Here is a 19,638-nt window from a genome sequence, read left to right on the forward strand (position 1 = left end):
ACAGGATGGCAAGAGCTGTGCAAAGTGTGATTGCTGGCCTAGAGCAAGGAGCAGGTGGGACTCAGAGGAACAGTTCTGCGTGGTTTTCTTACGATACAGTGGTTAGGTGGATGAGCTATATATCCTTTCAACCCATTTTAAGGTCTATAATGGAATAGGAACATGAACTGAAACCTTGTGAACACAGATGTTATATAAGGCCTCTGCCTGGGAAGAGGACAAAAAAAATCTGATTGTGCTGTGGTATGCTCAGCTGCAATGCAGCATTTCCACTTACAGGAATTACGATGCTTCTCAACCTCTATCAGAATTTAGTGTCTTTCTCAACTCTCAGGTGTTTTAATGACACTGAAATGTCTTTATCAGCATTGTGCTCAGTTTTCCTTCATATTTTCACAAAAAGTGAATTTTTGCTGAAGGAATCCTATCAGAGAAGCCAAGTTTTACATTATTGGCTTCATCTCAGTGTCAAGAGTTCTGACTCCTCTCTTGCGGACCGGATGGTTGCTTCTCTCTCATCACCTTTTTGCTGTGTAGATAACCTTCAGAACTTGAAAGGCACAGACTATTTAGATGAGTTCCAGTTTCTGACAACTTAGAGATAATGATTCCAGGAACTTGACAGTACAACAGTGCATTGCAAATAGTGCAGTGTGTGAGTAGATTGAGAGGGGATTGCTTTGTGCCCCTCGTTGTGTGTTGCCAGGAGAGTGATGCAGTTCTAACTAGCCAGGACAGATAAAAATTGCACTTTATTTTAAGACCTGTGCTGCATTCCATTGAGACTGAAATCTATATTGTAAGCTTTAACAATAACTAGCTGTGTCTGTTGTGTTTTAAGACCATTGTAGATTTCCTGGGAAAATATGTCAAGAAAATAATGTAGTTGGTTTTATTGTTTAGATTAAATTATTAGTATTTTCACCTATCTTTATGTTAATAGTTTCATGGTCAACAGCTCTGATTTTTTTTTTTTAACTATGTGTAAATTTACGGTTGCTTAGTATTGGTGAAACTCAAGTAGCTGCAGCTTAGGTATCTCCAGACACGATCCAAACCATTAAGAGCAGTTCCTAATTAATTTTCAAACACTTCTAGTCCTGCATTCACAGTTTTCTCTGGTAGTTGACTGTATCTCTGTTTAACAAGCAGAGTCTGATATATCATTGCAGTATGAGCTGCTTTTACTGCTGCTGCTTGTAAGATCAGAAGTGCCAGACATAGTTTTATCTGTGGTGCTTGTGGTGAGCAGCGTTTAGACCAGAAGGAGAAATATCCTCTCACAAGACCAAAACTCTTGGGTTAAAATAAGGCGCTCTCTTGAACTCTTGATCTTATTAGAATTCAGTCAGCTACCCTGTGTTTAATACTGAGAAATTAAGTGTAAGCTATAAACTTATTTTGGTTCAATAGTTTTTCTTTAAAGAAGCTTGTCTCACTGAAGTACAATTGTTACTGGTTCATAGATCAGGGGAGGTGGTCAGGATGGCAGATCCCAGGCTCGTATAATAAGGAATAAAGCCCTAATAAAGTTTCAGAAAGAAAACAGTTGAGCATATAATAACTGTGTGCTTCACAATTCTATTCACTAGCATACATCCTACAGCTCCTTTCTTCCTTCCCTCTGTATGTTCCAGAAGAGAAAAGAATGGGTTTTGGATTCCCAAGAAGATTTCATTACAGTCTGCTTAGTGTGGTGTTTGTTTCATGTGTTTAACAGGCCTTTCCTTTAGCTGAGGTCTGTTAATGCAAAATACTCTGTAAAGCTTTTACTACTTGCAGATAAATAATAATAATAGATTGCTGGTTGCTTGTAAATGCAGCTTGTCTGATGTCTTGAAATATAGCTGGTACATCATGGGAAATGTCTACCTTGGAATGCGTTGTGAATTCTAAAAAGGGGACATGGTTTCTGTTTCTCTATTTTTTTAGGTAATATTGAATAAGAAATTTTGCTAGGAGGATTTCTAATTCGGGGGACCTTTTACAAAACCAGTAAATGGTGGGTTTTGCATAGTGCTGACCAGATAATTAATACATTTTAATTTTTCCCAGACAGGTAGGTAGTGGGTTCGTTTAGTCTCACATTTGTAGATGAAAAAAATGTATTGCCCAAAACCTCTCTATTTTTTGCTAACATCAGACACTTGACAGCAAAACCAAGCAGCTGAGAGTATGAAGGCAGCATATCATACTTGATTCATTTCCCAGCCCTGCTCTTTCACCTATATCCTGTATATCTGGGTATTGTGATCCAAAGTTGCGTTAGTAATTGACAGTTAAAGTGTTCCCACTACATAATATGTAAAAATTAACTGCTTGTTTATGTGCTTGTGGTGATTACATGTGCAAGATCTACCTTAAAATGTTTTTACTGTGATACTTAATATAGTAATACTTGGTATATAACTATATAGTAATACTTAGGTGTGTTCTTTTTAGAGGAGTCTGGGGAAATGGGTTGATTTTTTTTCCATGTATTACTTAAAAACAAGAGAAGTCCTCTGAAGAAGCAATTGCCCAAAATAGAGAAAACAAGTTGCTGTCATTTTAAAATAGAACTAAAATAAATCCTGCTTATTTTAGCTTTATCATGACATATTGTTTTAGGAACATCATGACTTATATCATAATAGTAATAACCAGAGGATATTTTTGCTAGCTAGAAAATATTAATGTAAACATTTTGTATGTCAGTAGTTTGATGACGTGATAGAATAAAACAGCTCTTTGTTGGTAACGTAGGATTTAGAGTTGCCATTATTGTAGGATTTAAAATGCCTGAAAACCACTGCTTTTTTATTTTATTTTTTACTTACTGGAGTGGCAGATATACCTTTACACCATCCTTGGTGCAATCTGGTCAGGACCAAATAGACTTTTGCAAATACATTTTCCATTTCCTGACACCATTCCATGAAGCTGTCATTCCTCGAACACAGAATGGCCAGCTAACAATGCTACTATTGCCTCGGGTTGTTACCCAAGTACCTTTTAGGGCATTTAATATTGGAGTTTCTCTGTTTGGTAATGATCTTTATACCTTTCTTTTCACCCAACTGCCCCTGCACCACTAATGGCAGAAAATCATCCCTGTAATAATTACAGGGTGTTTTTTATCTTAATGATATTTTTTGATTATTCGCATTTATGTTTTGTTTTCAGCCTTAACATTGTAATTACCATAGGGGGAGAAGTCCACATCATGTTTAAGTGCAGGCACTGGAGATGTGAAAAGACCAATACACAATTAAGAATCTATAATATTATAGTGATATGAAAACATTTCTGTACCATGCTGCTGTAATACTGTGCATGGTAAACAGCAAACAAATCTCTTTTCATTTACATCGCTGTGGCTTAAAATAGAAAATTCTAAAGATCCTTTTTTTGCTCTACATCAAATACAATTGATTTTAAAATTAATTGGATAGAGAACCAAGTGTGTGTAGGGTGTAGACGCCGCCTGATTCATTACTGCACTCAATGAGCTGGAAGGTCATTTACAAGAAGGAAAGCACATGTAGGCTATCTCAGAATAGGATGCAGCGTGATAATTAAGGTAAGATTGCCAACAGTATCATTAACTAAAGTTCACATTTATCTACAACAGGTAGCATTTTTTCTGCCATGAATATGGAATGTATTTAACTACACTGCTAATTACAGCGAAGTCTATTAATTTGCGTGTTTCAGATTATCTATTCCTCCAGACTTTATTCTCTTTCCAGGTAGTTCATGGCAGTTCCAGTTCAATTAATTTACATCCATCCCCAGAGGTATTGTCTTTACAATTCAATTGGATTGCATATACTGGCACTTCTATTCCTTGACCCATTGATATTCACAGCATTTTCTAAAGAAGCAGACTTATGAAAACACAGGAAGGTATTTTCAAAAAAATAATAAAAAAAAAGCCAGTGAAATTTGTCTTTATTTAATAAAGCTGCATGTGAACCTGAAGTTGGAAACCTTGAGGGTGAACTGAATTTATTGGTATGTATTCCCAGGCATTCAAAAGTTTCCACTGTAGACTCAGGGAGTGCTTTCATCAGATAGGAAACGTGGTCCCGTGCACCTCTGCTGTAATTGATCTTCAAAGGCCTTGTAGCACTAAAGCACTTTTAGAAGCCTTTAAATTACATTGCCAGTTTTTTCATAGAGGCATTGATTTCTTGCTCCCACTCTGTAACTGTAACACAGCTTGGAGAGGTTATGGTGGTGCAGGTATTGGAGGGGCTGAGTGTAGGAGGATGGATGCTTTCTGCTGCTTGCACACTTTCACCGTAGCATTTAGGAATGTTCTAACAGGATGTGTGAGCAGACTTTTATGCAGTTTTGTGTTTAGAAAATAGTAACTCCTTTTTGGTCAGAGGACAAGAAATCTGCCTAATTTTTGACATTTTTCTTCTAGATTACTTGATATTTTATTATTTTAAAATACCAGAGTTAAAGAAATGGTTGCGTTGTCTCATATAAGCATCTTTAATGGGATTTTAGAGTCTCTTTTATGATGGAAGAAACTGTCTCCTGTCATATCTTCCACCCTGTACAGTAGGATGTAATGGATTATTCCTCCCTGTTGTGAAAAAGTTTTGTTTGAATTGTTTAACTTCTACGTAAAACTACTTTTCAGGAGTTACTGTTTTGTTTGTTTTTAGGAAACTTACTGCCAAAATTCCCCCACTATCTCTCTGTTTTTTGAGAGAGCAACAAATTAAGATATAGCTGTTCATAAATTACATGGAGTTTTTATTGTAGTTAGTGCTGCTGAGTTTATAGGATCTAGATGTTTATTCTAAGATGGCCCTGGAATATTTACTGACACTATGCTGAAAGTTGTAAATGAGTAGCCTTGGGAGAACTGGTTTTTATTGGTGTGAAATGAATGTAAAGTGCTTCAACACATGATAAAATGTGTCTGTTTTGATAGTGGTGCTTTGGACATTGCATTCCCTGACTGCCCAGTCCTGGTGAGGGGTTTGTGCTGTAGCAGAGCTCAGAGATCTACCCCAAGGACCAGGAGCTCTAAGTAGGGCACACAGATGGTCACTGGCAGGGGTGGGAATCGAGTTTCAGTGTCTTGGCTGGAAATGCAGGCCCTGTGCTCACTGTGGCTCCAGACACGGCTGCTGCATGTTCAGCATATGCAAACCACTTGCTGATTTTGGAAGAACAGCAGCAAGAGACATATGTTAGCACCAGGGGTTAATTTGCCAGATGCCAGAAGAAATGCTGAGACTATAGCAATGCTGTTTTTCCTCACTGAAGAACTCTTTCTATTCTATTACTGTTTAAACAAGAGAAGTACTTACACACACCCATAATTACATTGATTTCCTAACACTCGTGTACATTACTGGGTTTTACCTGTGAAATACTTTGTTTCGTTTCAAGAATTGAATATTGTTGGTAGTTTGTGTTGCTAGAGTGTATTGTTTTTACCTTCAGGATTATTAAGAAAAAAGTTTTAAAAAACAGAGTAGAAGGAGGAGTAATTTCTGATTAAGCATATTTCAGTGTCATTATTATGGTCAGGATTGAGTTGCAGATATGGATTTTTACTATTATAATCTTACAATCTACTTCCTACTGATATGAGTTCCTAAGCCTAAGTTTTTGCGGATTTGTGGGGGTTTTCTATGATTTTTTTTCCCCCTTTCCTGTGTTCAAAAAAACTTCTCAACATTTTAAATGACTTGAACACAGGAGATCATTAGTGCATGTCACTCTCCTGTTTTTAGCTACTGGGAAAAAATTGAAATCAGTCGCTGTTCATAAATTTCTTTAAAAAGGTTCTGTATTGAAACCCAGTCTTGCCTGTAGATTCAGTCTCAAATTTCATATTTAGCTTTTTTATTTATTGGGGTTTTTTTCCGGGGGTACATTAGCTCTAAAACATCACTTCAAGTGCTGTATTCATTTTTTGCCAGTTCTATTCCTGCAATGTTTTGATATAGATGAGTACGGCATAAGCATATCTGTAGGTATTTATCTGCATACATTTGTGATGGACATATGTAGATTAAAGCCATTACTTGTGTTTATGGAGGAGTAGGAGACATGCTCGATATTGCTATTGATAACTTTTTGTTAGACTTGACCCATTATGGCATTTTTTAGTTGCATTTTTTAAAAATCTTGTTATATAGAGGGAAAGCAAGTTAGGTGAACTAGTTTTAACAATGAACTTCAGGATGTTTATGTAAAACGTGGTTTACGATTACTTCAAATAGAAAAAGCAGACCATAAACATATTAAAGCAGTTGATAACGACACATATTGGGCGTCAGTAAAATGAAATGAGGAAATATGTGAGTTGGAATTCATCTAAATTCACCGAATCATAGGATGGCCTGGGTTGGAAGGGACTGTAAAGATCTCAATCTGCCAGAGAGGATGTGCTGACAAGGCTGTGTTGCAGCCTGGCAGACTGCAGTGACTGCAAGCTGGAAAAGGCACCAAATGCTGAAAATGCTGTCTTGGCTACAGCAGGGTGGTGTTGGAAGTCCTGGCTGTCCTGGAATGCCTGGCTTTACTCAGCCCCTCAGGAGTGGAGACACTTGCACGTACGCCTGGAAGCTGGGAGGCAGAGACTTCTGCAACTGCTCCTGGTGTCAGTGGTGTGCTGGGACTGTCGATGCTGTACCTGTTCTGTATCCTCCTGCCTCACTTGCTGACACTGAACAGTCAGCAGGTGCTGTGTGCTGGCCTCACAGGATTCCTGTGTTTCTCCTTCCTTCATGTTCCTATTAGAGGCCAGCGGGCAAAGAGAATTTGCATCTTGCAGTGCTGTCAGGATCTGTAGGTGACCTATGGTACCTTCCCTTTCTGTGGCTCTTATCTGAGCTGTGAAATTTTAATTTAGATTTAACAACAAATGGAAAATATACCAATTTAAAATCGTTACTTTGGGGCTTCCCAGTAAAGCAAAGAGTTAAATTGCAAATAACAAAGAAGGAAGACTTTTAGTAGGAAGATTGCTGCAGTTGTGAACAGATGTCCATTGTGAGGAAGCACAATGCTTTAACTGAGCGCTGGCTGCCATCAGAAGTCTCACCTCATTGAAAGAATGTTGTTCACTGGCCTTATTTTTAAGGCTTTGTTCTAAATCTGTATTCAGATGACACCTATGTCCTTATTAAACTGGCATGCCAGTTTTTAAGTGGGCATGAAGCCATCCTAACAGATGGATATGACTACAGGCATGCCAGGGAATCAAGAGTAGTATTTCCTAAGGGAGACAAAAGTGGTGTTAAATCTTTATTACCATTTTGGCTGCACATACGAGGCAGTCAGGAATGAAACCCATCTGTAATTTTTGCTGAAGGAGACCCAAATGTCTTTTTTAATGACATGATTGCATTAATGACTTAAGAGTTTGAATTTCATTTACCTGGTACATAAGAAATCTTTGGGTATCTTCCAAAGGGAAAAAGGTGAATAGAGGGGCTAAAAAACCCAACCAAACCCAAAATAGAAAATATATAACTGCTTAATTCTGGACAACAAAGAATCTACCTCTCCTTATTCAGGAAGGTGCTGCCAGGGAACCTTTCTAAGAAGTGTGTTGGAATTTGGAATTGATGAATATGTATAATACTAAGTCTTTTAAAAGACCTTGATGAAGAAAATGCAAGATGCTCAAACTGTATGTTGATGTTTTATCAGTTCAAATAAAGTTTGGGGCAGCTAGAAAAAACCAGTCAGAACAGTTGGGCTTTTTCATGCTTTTGAACATTAAGGAAGAATAGATGTTGCTGGGAATGTTCTTACATTATTTGTCAAGCTGAAAAGAAAGCAGCTAGTACTTAAATAGGCATCTTCCCCCCTCTGTGTCTCTCCCTTGTCTGTCTTGAGCTTTCTTGGGGCATGGGAGGAGGTGTGAGAATGTGAATTGCTTCATCACAGACTTAGAGATTTGTTTAGGCTGGAAAATACCCTTAAAATTGAGTCCAGCTGTAAACCTAACACTGCCAAGTCTGCCACTAAACCATGTCCCCACATCCACACATCTTTTAAATCTCCCCAGGGACGGTGACTCCATCACTGTCCTGGGCAGCTTGTCCCAGGGCTGGACAACCCCTGAGACAGTTTTTGCTTATCACTTGCTACTTGAGAGAGCAACTCCCACCTCCCTCCACTCTCCTCTCAGGGAGTTGTAGAGGTAGAAGGTCCCCCCTGAGCCTCCTTTTCTCCAGGCTGAGCCCCACCAGCTCCCTCAGCCACTCCCCATCAGACCTGTGCTCCAGACCCTTCCCCAGCTCCGTTCCTTCTCTGCCCTCTCTCCAGTCCCTCAGTGCCTTCTTTGCCTGAGGGGCCCAGAACTGGGCAGAGCCCTCGAGGCGTGGCCTCAATGGTGCCCAGCACAGGTCACTGCCCTGGTCCTGCTGCCACACCAGTGCTGGTACAGGCCAGGTGCCCTTGGCCTCTTGCCCACCTGAGCAAACCTGGACTCATGTTCAGCCACAGTCAGCCAGGACCCCCAGGTCCCTTCCTGCCCGGAGCACAGGACCTGGCACTTCACCTCAGTGAAGCTCACCCCACTGGCCTCAGCCCACTGATCCAGCTCGTCCAGGTCCCTCTGCAGAGCCTTCCTGCCACCAATTTAGTGTCATCTGCAGCCTTGCTGAGGGTGCATCCAGTGATGAGTCTAAATCATCAACTACAACATCAAATTTTACTTTGGCTATTTTTCTCAATTACAGTCTTCCACAATTTTCTTAATTTTTTTCTCCTTTTCCCAGGCCATTGAATTGCTCATGTTTAAATAAGAACTTGGTTCATTTTCCTTACATAACTTGTGCAATGATACCTTAGTATTATAATCTGAAACTTGTGTACTGGTTCAATAAACTTTTGCTTGTCCCAAGACAGTACAAGGATTTCATCTTTTGTGTAATGTTCTAGTGAAATAGTTTTACTGGGTTTTCAAAGATACAAAGACATGACTACAGGTTTATGTTTACTTTAGTCCACCTGCAGGCTCAGGATGAGATCAGGTCTTCCTTGCTATGAATACAGGTCTTTTCCAGTTGCTTTGATTGTGTGTTTTTCAGAACATTTTGGAATTACAATCTCATATGAGATGACTTCAACTGCTAGGTGTCTTATAAAACCTAATTAGTTTTCTTTTTCTTCTATTCATCAATAATATCCTAGAAGTGCATTATAAAATTCCTTCTCCTGTACTAACAAGCTGAGTTTATCTAGCAGCCAGTCAAAAAATATAGACATAAAGCTTTAATATTAGCCAAACTAATTAACACCAAAAATTGAATTTTCTTGCTAAAATCTATTGATTTTTTTGTATTATTATCAATGGCAAGTTTGATTTTTTTTTTTTCCCCTAAGGAAACAATTTAGCTAAGACTAGTTAAACAACCTTGAATTTCCATGTGGCTTGATGTTTCAACATTGTCCACATCTGAAAATGCACTGTAAATAATTGATCAGCTGCATAGTTTGTCCTTTTAAGAGATTCTCTATGTATCAAATATGGATCCAATTTTAATTTATATTGCAAAGTGCAACTGGGAGTACTGAAGCTTGTAGAGTAATTAGCTCTAAAATCTGAAGGAAATCAATTGCACTTTCTGCCTCAACTGTTGTCTCAGTACAACAGGAAAATTGGTCTATGCAAGCAACCCTGTTTTCTCCATGTTTAAGGAGTATGGAATGGCTTTATATGGAAGAAAAATTATGTCAAAGACTTGATTCTTTCACTAAAATACACATGTGTGGTTTTTAATGAGTTACAGACAACAGCAGGCATTTTGCATTCTGGTAGGAAGCTTTAATTGACTTCTGAAGGCTTGTATGGAGGAGTTTTAAATTCAGTGAAGCTTGCCTCCACTCCTCTTTAAGGTGTCCACTGCAACTTGTTAGTCATGATCTCATCTATGCTTCCTGATTATTGAGCAAATGGGTGTCACTGACATGTGAAGGCACAAGTAATTTGGTGATTAATGTTTTCATAACACCTACCTTGAATCCCAGGGTTTTATTTTCTATACGAAGACAAATTAAAAATGTACTTTATCTAAAAGACAGGGTTCCTCTTGATCAGTGACTTTGCTCAATTTAGTCTCTTACTTTACTTTTGAAAATAAGCTCGTTAGGTACAGGTTTTTATTATCCAGTTGCTCCCTGTAACTTCGAAAGCTACCCAAAAGGAATTTTTATATTTGCTAGCTGTCAGGCAGTTCAAAGGGACATCTTAATAGCTTAAAATTGAGCTGGATATTATTTTGAAGGAGTGAGAGCAGTAAGTATGTTTATCCTGGCAGATGTGAAACCGGAATGTGCCAAGAACCTTCCATTCTCTTTGTGAGAGGTGAAAAGTGGCTGAGATGTCACATAATGTGATGTGACTTTGAACTTTGCTGCTATGAACAGCCTGTTAGCACTCCCTAGTGATGTTTTTTGAAGTGGAAGTGTTTTCAAGGCACTATTTTTAAGAATGGTAGTTAAGCGGAAAGAGTTGCCAGCTAAATTTCTTACATACTGTTGATTTGGAATCTGTACTTCTATTTGTCATTCCAGATTAGTTAGATGTGCTTGTCTAAATAGGTTCATCTTCGTGTTGTATTAGGTGTAGCTGTTACTGTGTTGTTTCAGATTGCTGGAGTAAGTTATGAATCCCTGTACAAAGTGTAATTTATATGGACCAGGTTGAGAGTTGAGAACTTGTGGCACAAAGTGTTGCCATGGGTAGAACTCTGCTGTAGCTGCAGACAGGCATGGAGAGGGATGTGGATGAGTTTTACTGCCGAGGGTTTGCTTGGTATATGGGATCCACAATGCTGTAGGAGAAATGGGGTTTAGCTTGTGCTGAATCTTTCCTTCAGCATATCTTGCACACAGTCAGAGAATCTGGAAGGGAACAGGGGGGTGGAGCAGAGTGGAGACCAGAAAAGAGGTATTTTACTGCATGTGTATTTTCATACAGGTTACATATATGTGAAACATTTCTTACGCCTCACTACAGATGCTGTGCAAGTGCTAGGGATTCAAATGGCAAGAATTGGGTTTCTCCTACCTGTCTTTAGAATAATGAGTTTGATATCATCTCTTCTGATATAGGACACCTTGATGTTTGAGTCCACAGATAAAAAAATGACAAGCCCCAAAAATGTCATCATTTATGTACACAGGAATATATGTAACTTTGTTCCTGACTTTCTGACAGTCTCTGTTCATTTTCCAGAGATTCAGAGTCTCCTGTGATTTTTTTTTTACTGTGTTGTGTTGCTTACTCGTTACCCATAGTTGTCTGCTCTGTTCAGGTTCTGAGGATTAGAAACTGATATTTTCAGTGCAGCAAGCTACTGCCACACTACCATTGATTAGAAGTTTTAGAAATCAAGAATCATAGAATAGTTTGAGTTGGAAGGAATCTGGGAATGTGTCCAGCCCAACCTCCAGCTCAGCATGAGGTCAGCTGTGAGGTCAGACCAGGTTTTTCCAGGATAGTCTGTGCAACCTGTTAGTTCTACTGCTTGGCTGTCTGTGTGAGGAAGAGGTTTCTCCTTATATCCAGCCTCAACTGCTTGCTTGGGTTGTGAGTCCATTTTTTAATTTCATCTGATCCACTTTAAAATGTGTTAAATGTGTGCCATCTTTCAGTAAGACTGTTGCGCTTATGGTCCTTCTCGTAAGCACCATGAAATGGAACTAGGTTAGCAATAAATGCTATATCAAAATACAGCTTAAGTATTTTTGGGGTGGTCAGAATCTTGATGAATGAATTCTGAACTGATCATACTAGGAACTGTTTTCTCCCTGGATAACCTGGATAACTGTTGAAGGACAGTCTCCACAGCTAATAATGAAAACAGAACTTAAGTTTGTTTACTAGCTTTTCCAAAAGTAGTAAACTAATAATCTATTTTATAATTTGCACTTATTTGTTGACTGAATATATCAACCCTGTATTAAAAAGATCCTATCACATTTTAGCAAGTTTTTAAGGTATTGCATGTAACTTTTTTGGTTGCTGATGATGTTTCTTTGGTTTAGTTTTTAGTTAAGCTAATAGCACTGGATTTGTTGCATTTACAATGAGTTAGAAGCAGTTTGTAGGAGCAAATCAAGAAAGTTTTTGCTAGTTACTAAATTACATCTCAGTTTCAGAAAACTTCTAGTATTTGCTGTCTGCAGCTGGTGACCAGCTGCCAGTACTGACTTCTGGAGCGCAGGTGTTCTCTGCCTGCATGAGCACAAATCCACACAGAAGTGCTTTAGGAGTGTTGGTATCCCCTGCTGCTGGGCTCCACTATGTGGTTTGTGAGCACAGCCCTTTGGTTTCTGCTTCAGAGGGGTATCTGTAGCCTGCAAGAAGTGTGTCTGTGCAGAGTTGGTCACATAAAGAACTGTAGGCTGTGTGAAATTCATTTTTATGCTGCTGTTCAAACAGGGCTCGTGTTGATATGTGTTCTTTAACTGCTGTCTTACTGGTGAGTTTGTAACTTAGTTATTGGGTTAGATTTGTCTTGTAGCTTGGAATAAGTATTATAGAAATAGTTACCAAGGGTAGAGATGCTTTCTGAGGCGACAAATTATGCTGCTCTTCAGACATGATTAAAAGCTCTTGGCTTCATTTAGTTTGGAGCTGTTACTTCAAATAAGAATAATCTGCATGGATTGCTTCTGTTGCTTCATCTGCAAAATTCAGACATTTATAATCTACTTTCCATTCTTTTCTTTTTCTTTCTTTCTTTCCTTTCTCTCTGTATGTACTAGCACCTTTATTTTGGGGGGATTCTGAGCCCCTGGCTTGTTTTAAATCACAATGGATACAGTTTCACCATGTCTCACAAAGCACTGCTTTATCAGGGAGTGCAGTGTATGTCCAGGTGCTCCAAATCATTCTTAAAAAATAAAAGATACTTTTTATTCCTAGATGGATATTGCTCTCATTAAAGTTCTATCAAATTTGTGTATTTTGTACTCCTGACATTTCCTATAAGCACCTCTCTCTTAAAAAGTCAATGTATGGGTGATATTGAAACATAACTTCATATTTGTGTCAGCTTCCTTAAATTTAAATAAGGATGAATGTATGCACAGCTCTCACTATCACAATCTTGGTAGGCCTTTCATTAGAGTCTTCTCTTTGTCTGCATTCTTTTATGTGCCTTTAGAAGATATGTTTCAAAATGATGCACATAGAACACTTCTCTTCTGCTGTTTGAGTCTTATTTTCAGAAATAAGTTAATAAGTGCAGTAATTTTCTCACATTAAAATCCTGTCATTACTTAAACACAATTAATTTCCAGATGCTTTGTGTGTAAGTGAGTAATTTGTCCCCAAGTGTTTGATATAAGCTGAACAGCCTTCAGAATTTAAGTGAAGAAAACTATTTTTATCAGGAACTTTTGGTTTTAATATATGAAAATACTGTTAACTTATGAAAATACCGCACAAGTATGGAATATTAACGAGGCACAATTGGAAAATCAGCAATTCCACGTTGGGACTGTGGCTGTTGAAGCATATTGTGTTTCGCTGTTTGAGGGAGGGTTTATTTGCACACAGTATTTGATTTATATTTGTTGTTAAGATAATTTGCTTTCTTTCAGAATGCAGGGACATTCTGCTTCCTGTGATTACAAAAGAGCTGAGGGAATTACTGGAAGAGAAGGAGGATCAGCAGCTCCAGGTCCAAGAGAGGAAGTACTGCGTTGAATTACTTAATAGTATCCTGGAGGTTCTGAGCTGTCAAGACCCTGTAAGTATTGATGATGATGATATAGAGAGCCCAAGTCTGTAGAAAGCTTGAGCTGATTAGGTAGTAAATTATTGATGATGATTAATCTCTTTCAAATATTTAATACAAGTCAGTGGCGAATTGAACTTTTCTCCTATTTTTCATAAACTTAAATGAAAGGGCAGTTGAGGTATTAAAGATTAATACTGACATCTGAGTAACCTGATCCAGTTGAAGATATCTGTGCTCATTGCAGGGGGTTGGACTACATGACCTTTCAAGGTCCCTTCCAAACATAAATTTTCGATTATTCTATAATTATTTTAATTATTCAGAATAAATTTCAAATTTCATCTTGTTGCTCTCACAAAAGCCCCTGTAGTTTCTGACACAGATGCTGTACAATGTGGTGAGGTATGGTTTCTGCTTTCAGCAGTGTCTGGGTAAAACAGAATACTCTTTACTATATTTCACTTGGAGACTGTAGTTTCTTTCTCAGACTTCTGAAATTTTGGAACACTGAAATTTTCATCTAGGTGGTTCTTTTTTTTCTCATTTGAGAGAATATTGAATTGACTTTTAGTTACTTTTTAACGAGTAGTAGGTTATTCAATGAAGCTTCTCAATAATTCGAGCGATTTATTCTGAGAAAACCTCATAACTAATTACATTAAGAAAGCTGTAATTTCTCCTGTGCTGATTTTTTCTCAGCTATAGTTTTCCAATACATGTGTTCAAACTTTGCAGACTTTGGATTAAGGCAAGTTGTCATTTTGGGAGTTTTTCACTGTGGCTCCTTGGATCATTTCCTAGTAAATGGAATCATTACAGTATATATCTTGATTTCATAAAAATCTTTGTTACTGCAGAGGTTTTTCCATTTGCACAGGGCAATCTTTCCGTGTGTATTATGAGCTATTTGCCTCATTGGTTTAGACTTAAGCAGTTCAGGAGGGACTGATCCAAGGGGATACCAAAGAGGTATTGGAACATTTGAATTTGAAATGTAATTCTTAAGAGAAATGGTGAAAACATGATGAGGCAAAAATTGAAGTTATCATCTCATAAGTCTATAATGCAAAGTAACCAGTTTTGTTACTGTATCCTTTAAAAGGTAAACACAATTGTAAAGTAAGATGGGGCTCTCTGTGTGTACCACATAAATGAAGTTTATTTTTGAATTTAACAGTTACCATCCACAGCAGCAGTTGCTGGCATGTCAAAGACTCATTAGGGCCTACTGAAAATATGGGTTTGTAGCTCATCTTTGTGTGAGTGGGAACATTATGCAGAGCAGCAGAAGAATTGCTGAGAATTTAAAATGCATGCATTAAAAAAATTATATATTGACATTTGTTCCAGAGAAGTGGCATTTCTTCAATAGTTTCTTTCAAGGAAAGTAAACTGGAGATTATCTGTGAGATGTTTGGGTCACAGTTATCTACAGATTGTGCTTGCAAGGAATACTGATGCATTTCTGATATAAGGAGAAAAGCCCCTTGGGGCAGCTTTAAATCAGCAGTGGTATCAGTCCTCTGGAGGCATCATATTCCTGAGTCTAAGAAATATTGTAGATAGTTGGGATATCAACAAAAGAACCAGATGCTTCTGTTGCAAAAAGTCCATACCCTGGCCTGCCTCTGGCAATACAACTGCTGGTCAGAGAAAATACAGATTTTAGAATAAATTAAGGATGTGTCATTAACCGTAACACCTGGGTTTGTAACCACAACAGGAAATGCGTGGCCATCACTTGTAGTTTTTTCTTTCCTTGAGTGAGAATCCATGGGTTAAGATCTCATTTTTTAACAAAACGCTGATCCTGCCTCAGTACTGAAAATCTGCTGTTGAGATGACTTATCTGAAGGAGGAAAAAGCAGCAAAGGAGGGGAACACCACAGTATCCAAGGATCACAGTCATTTCTCTTTGAGAGCCACTACAGATTTCTCTGGAGTATAATTTTATATTTATATATTCCAGCTAAAGTGAGAAATCTTGTTTCGAGGCTGTACTTGCCTTGCAGCAGTAAATACTTTGTAACCTGTAGGCAAATGGAAAGGGTTCACATATGGCCAGGTTATTGTTTAGGCACTGACCTTCAAGATGCCTTTATATGCAGTGTGATCTAGATACAGACAATAAGTTTGGTAATTAACCAAGTCATTTCTGCTGGGATTACACTTGAACCCTAAAATGAATGCAGTTTTCCATTCAACAATTCATTTCTTGTATCGCTTAGCCTCTTTCTAAGAAAATGGATGTTTGACCTGCTGGAGGAAGAAGCTTCAGCCCTTAGTAGCAGCATCACTTTACAATATTAATAACACCAATGCCCTGTCCTATTCCTTCTGCTTTTTCCATCTCAGTAGAGAAACCTGGTTTCAAAATTTTTGGATATTAACTTTGATATTTTTACATTTCATTTATTCTGTGAAAGTCACCAGAAATAAAATGCACACAAAGGACAGGGAAGAACAAACAGCAGTAGTTGTTCTGTTTTGTGTGGTGAAAATTTGTACTGTGAGGTGATCTTTGAAGTTGTTACAGAATTTTTGAAGAATGCATTTTCTTTGTCAAAGGAAAAGATATTTTGGTATTACCAGCTCTGGTCTACTGTATTGTCTCACATTGTTTAGTGAGTGGGAACATGGGAATCATCAGATCCTTGTGTTCAAATGCTGTTTTCTTCAGCTGCTGCCTCACTGCTGGGTTCTGCAGGTAGCTAGTGTGTTGTTAAAAACTCTGTTTTGTGTAGTGTTTATTTTTATGACTAGACAGTCACTGTTGGGCATCTCAGTGAGATGCTGAGATTTGATTTTAAGTTTCCTCTCCAGCAAACAACTTTTGGACATAGATGGCATTGTTTTGGCTTAATCATGTCTAAAATTAGCTTCGTAGCTTGAGACTGTGCTTCAAGCACCTGTGAAATACAGTTAAATCTCAGAACTGCAAGTCATTGATGAAGGTCATGGTGAAATCTGTGACTTTTTGTTTCTGTTTTAATTAAAACCACTTCCCTTTTCCCTCTTTACAACACTTTTTCATGGAATCTGACTGTGCTTCGTGAGGTGACTTTGTCTCTAATCTAACATATATGCTATGCCTTAATATTTACTGAATCAGAACAATTTTTTATTTATAGTGCCTACAAAATTAAATGTAATGGTTAATGCTTTCTCTTGGAATCTACAGTGAAATCTTGGCTGAGACTGTAAGTGCAAGAGAGATGAAGAATCTTCTCCTGTTCTGTGCATTGTCAATAACTGGCAAAAGTTGCATTTTAAGCTGTTTAGCAAATGCTAGCAAACAAGCCTGGAAGCATTTTAGAATTGCAAAGAAATTTCTAAAGCTTTTGCCTAACTTATGGCAGATTTTAAGGCTTTAGCAAAAGAGAGTTTCAAAGGAATGTAGTCAGGAATACTGCATGTCCTTTCAGGGCCTGTTACCTTAAGGTCCTCTGTGGAGACTTTTCAGCCAAAACAATGCAGGATTATGAACCATGGTTTAAAAAAAAATTGTTATCCTTCTATATGTGCCTTTATTTGTATGTGTGTTAAAGAAGCAATACAAGTTACAGAACTGGGTGCACCAGGGAGTGAGCACGCAGGATCTGGTTGGTGTAGAGCTCATTTCCTCTGTGGCTGCCCATAGAGTGCCATGTTTTAGATTTGTGACCAAAACAGTGTTGATAATGCAGAGATGAAATTTCAGTTATTGCTGAACACTGCTTGCACAGTGCCAAGGCCTGCTGAGTTTCTCACTGAGCCCCACGCCAGGGAGGAGAGTAGAGCTGGGTGAGAGTTTGAGAGGGGACACAGCAGGGACAGCTGAAATGAATGCACAGAAGTGTTTCCAAATGGGTACCTCGAGTACAGGTTGTGTAACGTTGGAACTCCCAAGCAGCCATTCAGTGAGCCCCTGTTTGTCCAAATAAACAAACACTCCATCAGAATCTGAAGTGCAGGGTTGACTCTGAAACAGAATTCCTTTTTCTGTCCCAATCCTGTAGTAGTTTAAATAGAAGATGAAAACCAAATCAAAGCTATCTGCTTTTACCTTGCACAGATATTTTGGCAAGAGAGTGACATTTTGCTTGGTTTGGATTTTCTCTTAACTAATCTGTGTACCAATATGTGCCATCCAGCCCAACAAGGACTGTGAAGGTGCTAGAGCTCTGGGAGAACACTCCCTCCTGCTGACCTGCCTGCAGAGTATGAACTCTGATTGTTCCATGCCTTGGTCACCTGGAAAATCTTTTCAACGGCAAAGACAAACATATGTTTTTGATCAGCATATTTAATTAAATGGAATAATACAGTTAATGTTTTCCAAGTGAACATTTATATATGATAATTTAATAAGTTAATTTAGCTCCTAAAAAAATCTTATGCTTAATCAACGGAACAAAGCCAAATGATGGTGGGTTTTCCTATGTCATCCTTTTGAAGAGAAATATGATCTGAAAAAGCACAAGTTGCAGTGGGCTGTTAGACTATCTTCTGGAGCTAGAAGCTTTAAGTTAAAATAAAAGCTGAAATCTCTTGTATTGACAAAGTGTGAAAAGAATTTTTGTTAATTTTGCATTGTCAGTATTGAATGCCTAATTGTTTCTTAAATTATCAAGAAGAAAGGGAGTCTCAGTTTCATAAAGAAACCATTTTATTTCATTTGCTAATGTTTCTCTGAAAATTCAAAGGTCTAGCAGAAAATAACCTTTATGTGCTTGAGCATATGTAATAGTCTTTCCAGGAGAGGTTTGTGATGTGCTACTTGTGAATTAAGAATAGAGCTCATCTTTAATGATGGAGTCAGGGCTAAATGTTAAAACTCATTATGCAATGTTCTGAACTGTTACTAATTATGGTATAGCACATACTGGAATGTGGAAGTTAACTTACATTATATGAGCCCTCATTTTTGAATTTTAAAAAAAGGGAAAGTAATGAACTAATTACATCCCTGTGCTAAGTGCTGCTACACAGTTTTTCAGTTTGGGCTGTTGATATTTTTTTTTTTTATTATAGTGGTAAACAACTTTATAAAACTAACAACAACAAATGTGTCTTCTGTGCAGCCACTCTCAAGTGTAGTCATGTTATAAACATAGGACTGTACCAGACAAAGTGAAATTTTGAAGTAGGAAACACCAAACACAAACAAATTATTCTGCAAATACATTATTCATTTATAGAATATAACAACTTCTGAAATGCTGTGACAGATGAAGAGATCACTTAAGCTTCTATGTGTCATTATCAAAGGATACAAGAGGACTAAATGGTAATAGTAAATAAATTGCTAGGTGTGAGGAAGGTTCCTGTTATGAGGAGTGTGGGCTGATCCAAAGCAATCAGAACAGGAGGAAAAAATGGAGAAAACATTGGCTGACTCAGAGGAAAAACAGAACCTGAAACAGTTTCTCCTGGAATGGTATTGGGGCTCAGCTACCTAAAACGTTATGAAGAACTTGCCATGGTTCTGTGATTGTGGTGTTCTTTCCATACGATATCTGACATTAAAGAAGGGTCTTGGTGGAAGCTACATATCCTTTTCTACTAGAAATTTGTTTAGACTTTTTCTTCCTTGTTGCATGCTGGTTTCCCAAGTTGTCGAGTGATCAGAGTAAGGTCAGTGAAAGTGGTGAACATAAGGTTGTTCCCATTTGCTCAGGGTTTTAGAATAAATAATCAAATGTCCTTCTTCAGGCAATGAGAGCAGTACTTGGGCCAACCATCCCCAGTTTGTGCCCTCCCAGAGCAGCTTGGCTAAATGAAGACAACTTTCTCCTTTAATAACTCTATATTTGTGACTGCCAGCTAAGAAAATTCCTGAGCTCCAGCCTGCCCTGAGAGCACTGACAGATGTGGGGAGCTGTGGGACAATTTGCCTCAATTAACTGTACCAGGGTAAAGTTACAGACTACTC

The 19,638-nt window shown here is 38.1% G+C and overlaps 1 protein-coding gene across 1 annotated transcript in view; it reads left to right on the forward strand.

Annotated features, from left to right (window-relative positions):
* Positions 1-19,638, forward strand: part of DOCK2 (dedicator of cytokinesis 2) — a 157,717-nt gene that overhangs the window by 42,689 nt on the left and 95,390 nt on the right. Inside the window, exon 26 of the mRNA XM_008644215.2 lies at positions 13,585-13,733. Within this exon, the coding sequence (XP_008642437.1) occupies positions 13,585-13,733 (149 nt within the window). The remainder of the gene's footprint in view (positions 1-13,584; positions 13,734-19,638) is intronic.

This window comes from Corvus brachyrhynchos, unplaced genomic scaffold (assembly GCF_000691975.1).
Source record: "Corvus brachyrhynchos isolate BGI_N302 unplaced genomic scaffold, ASM69197v1 scaffold262, whole genome shotgun sequence".
Lineage (NCBI taxonomy): Eukaryota > Metazoa > Chordata > Aves > Passeriformes > Corvidae > Corvus > Corvus brachyrhynchos.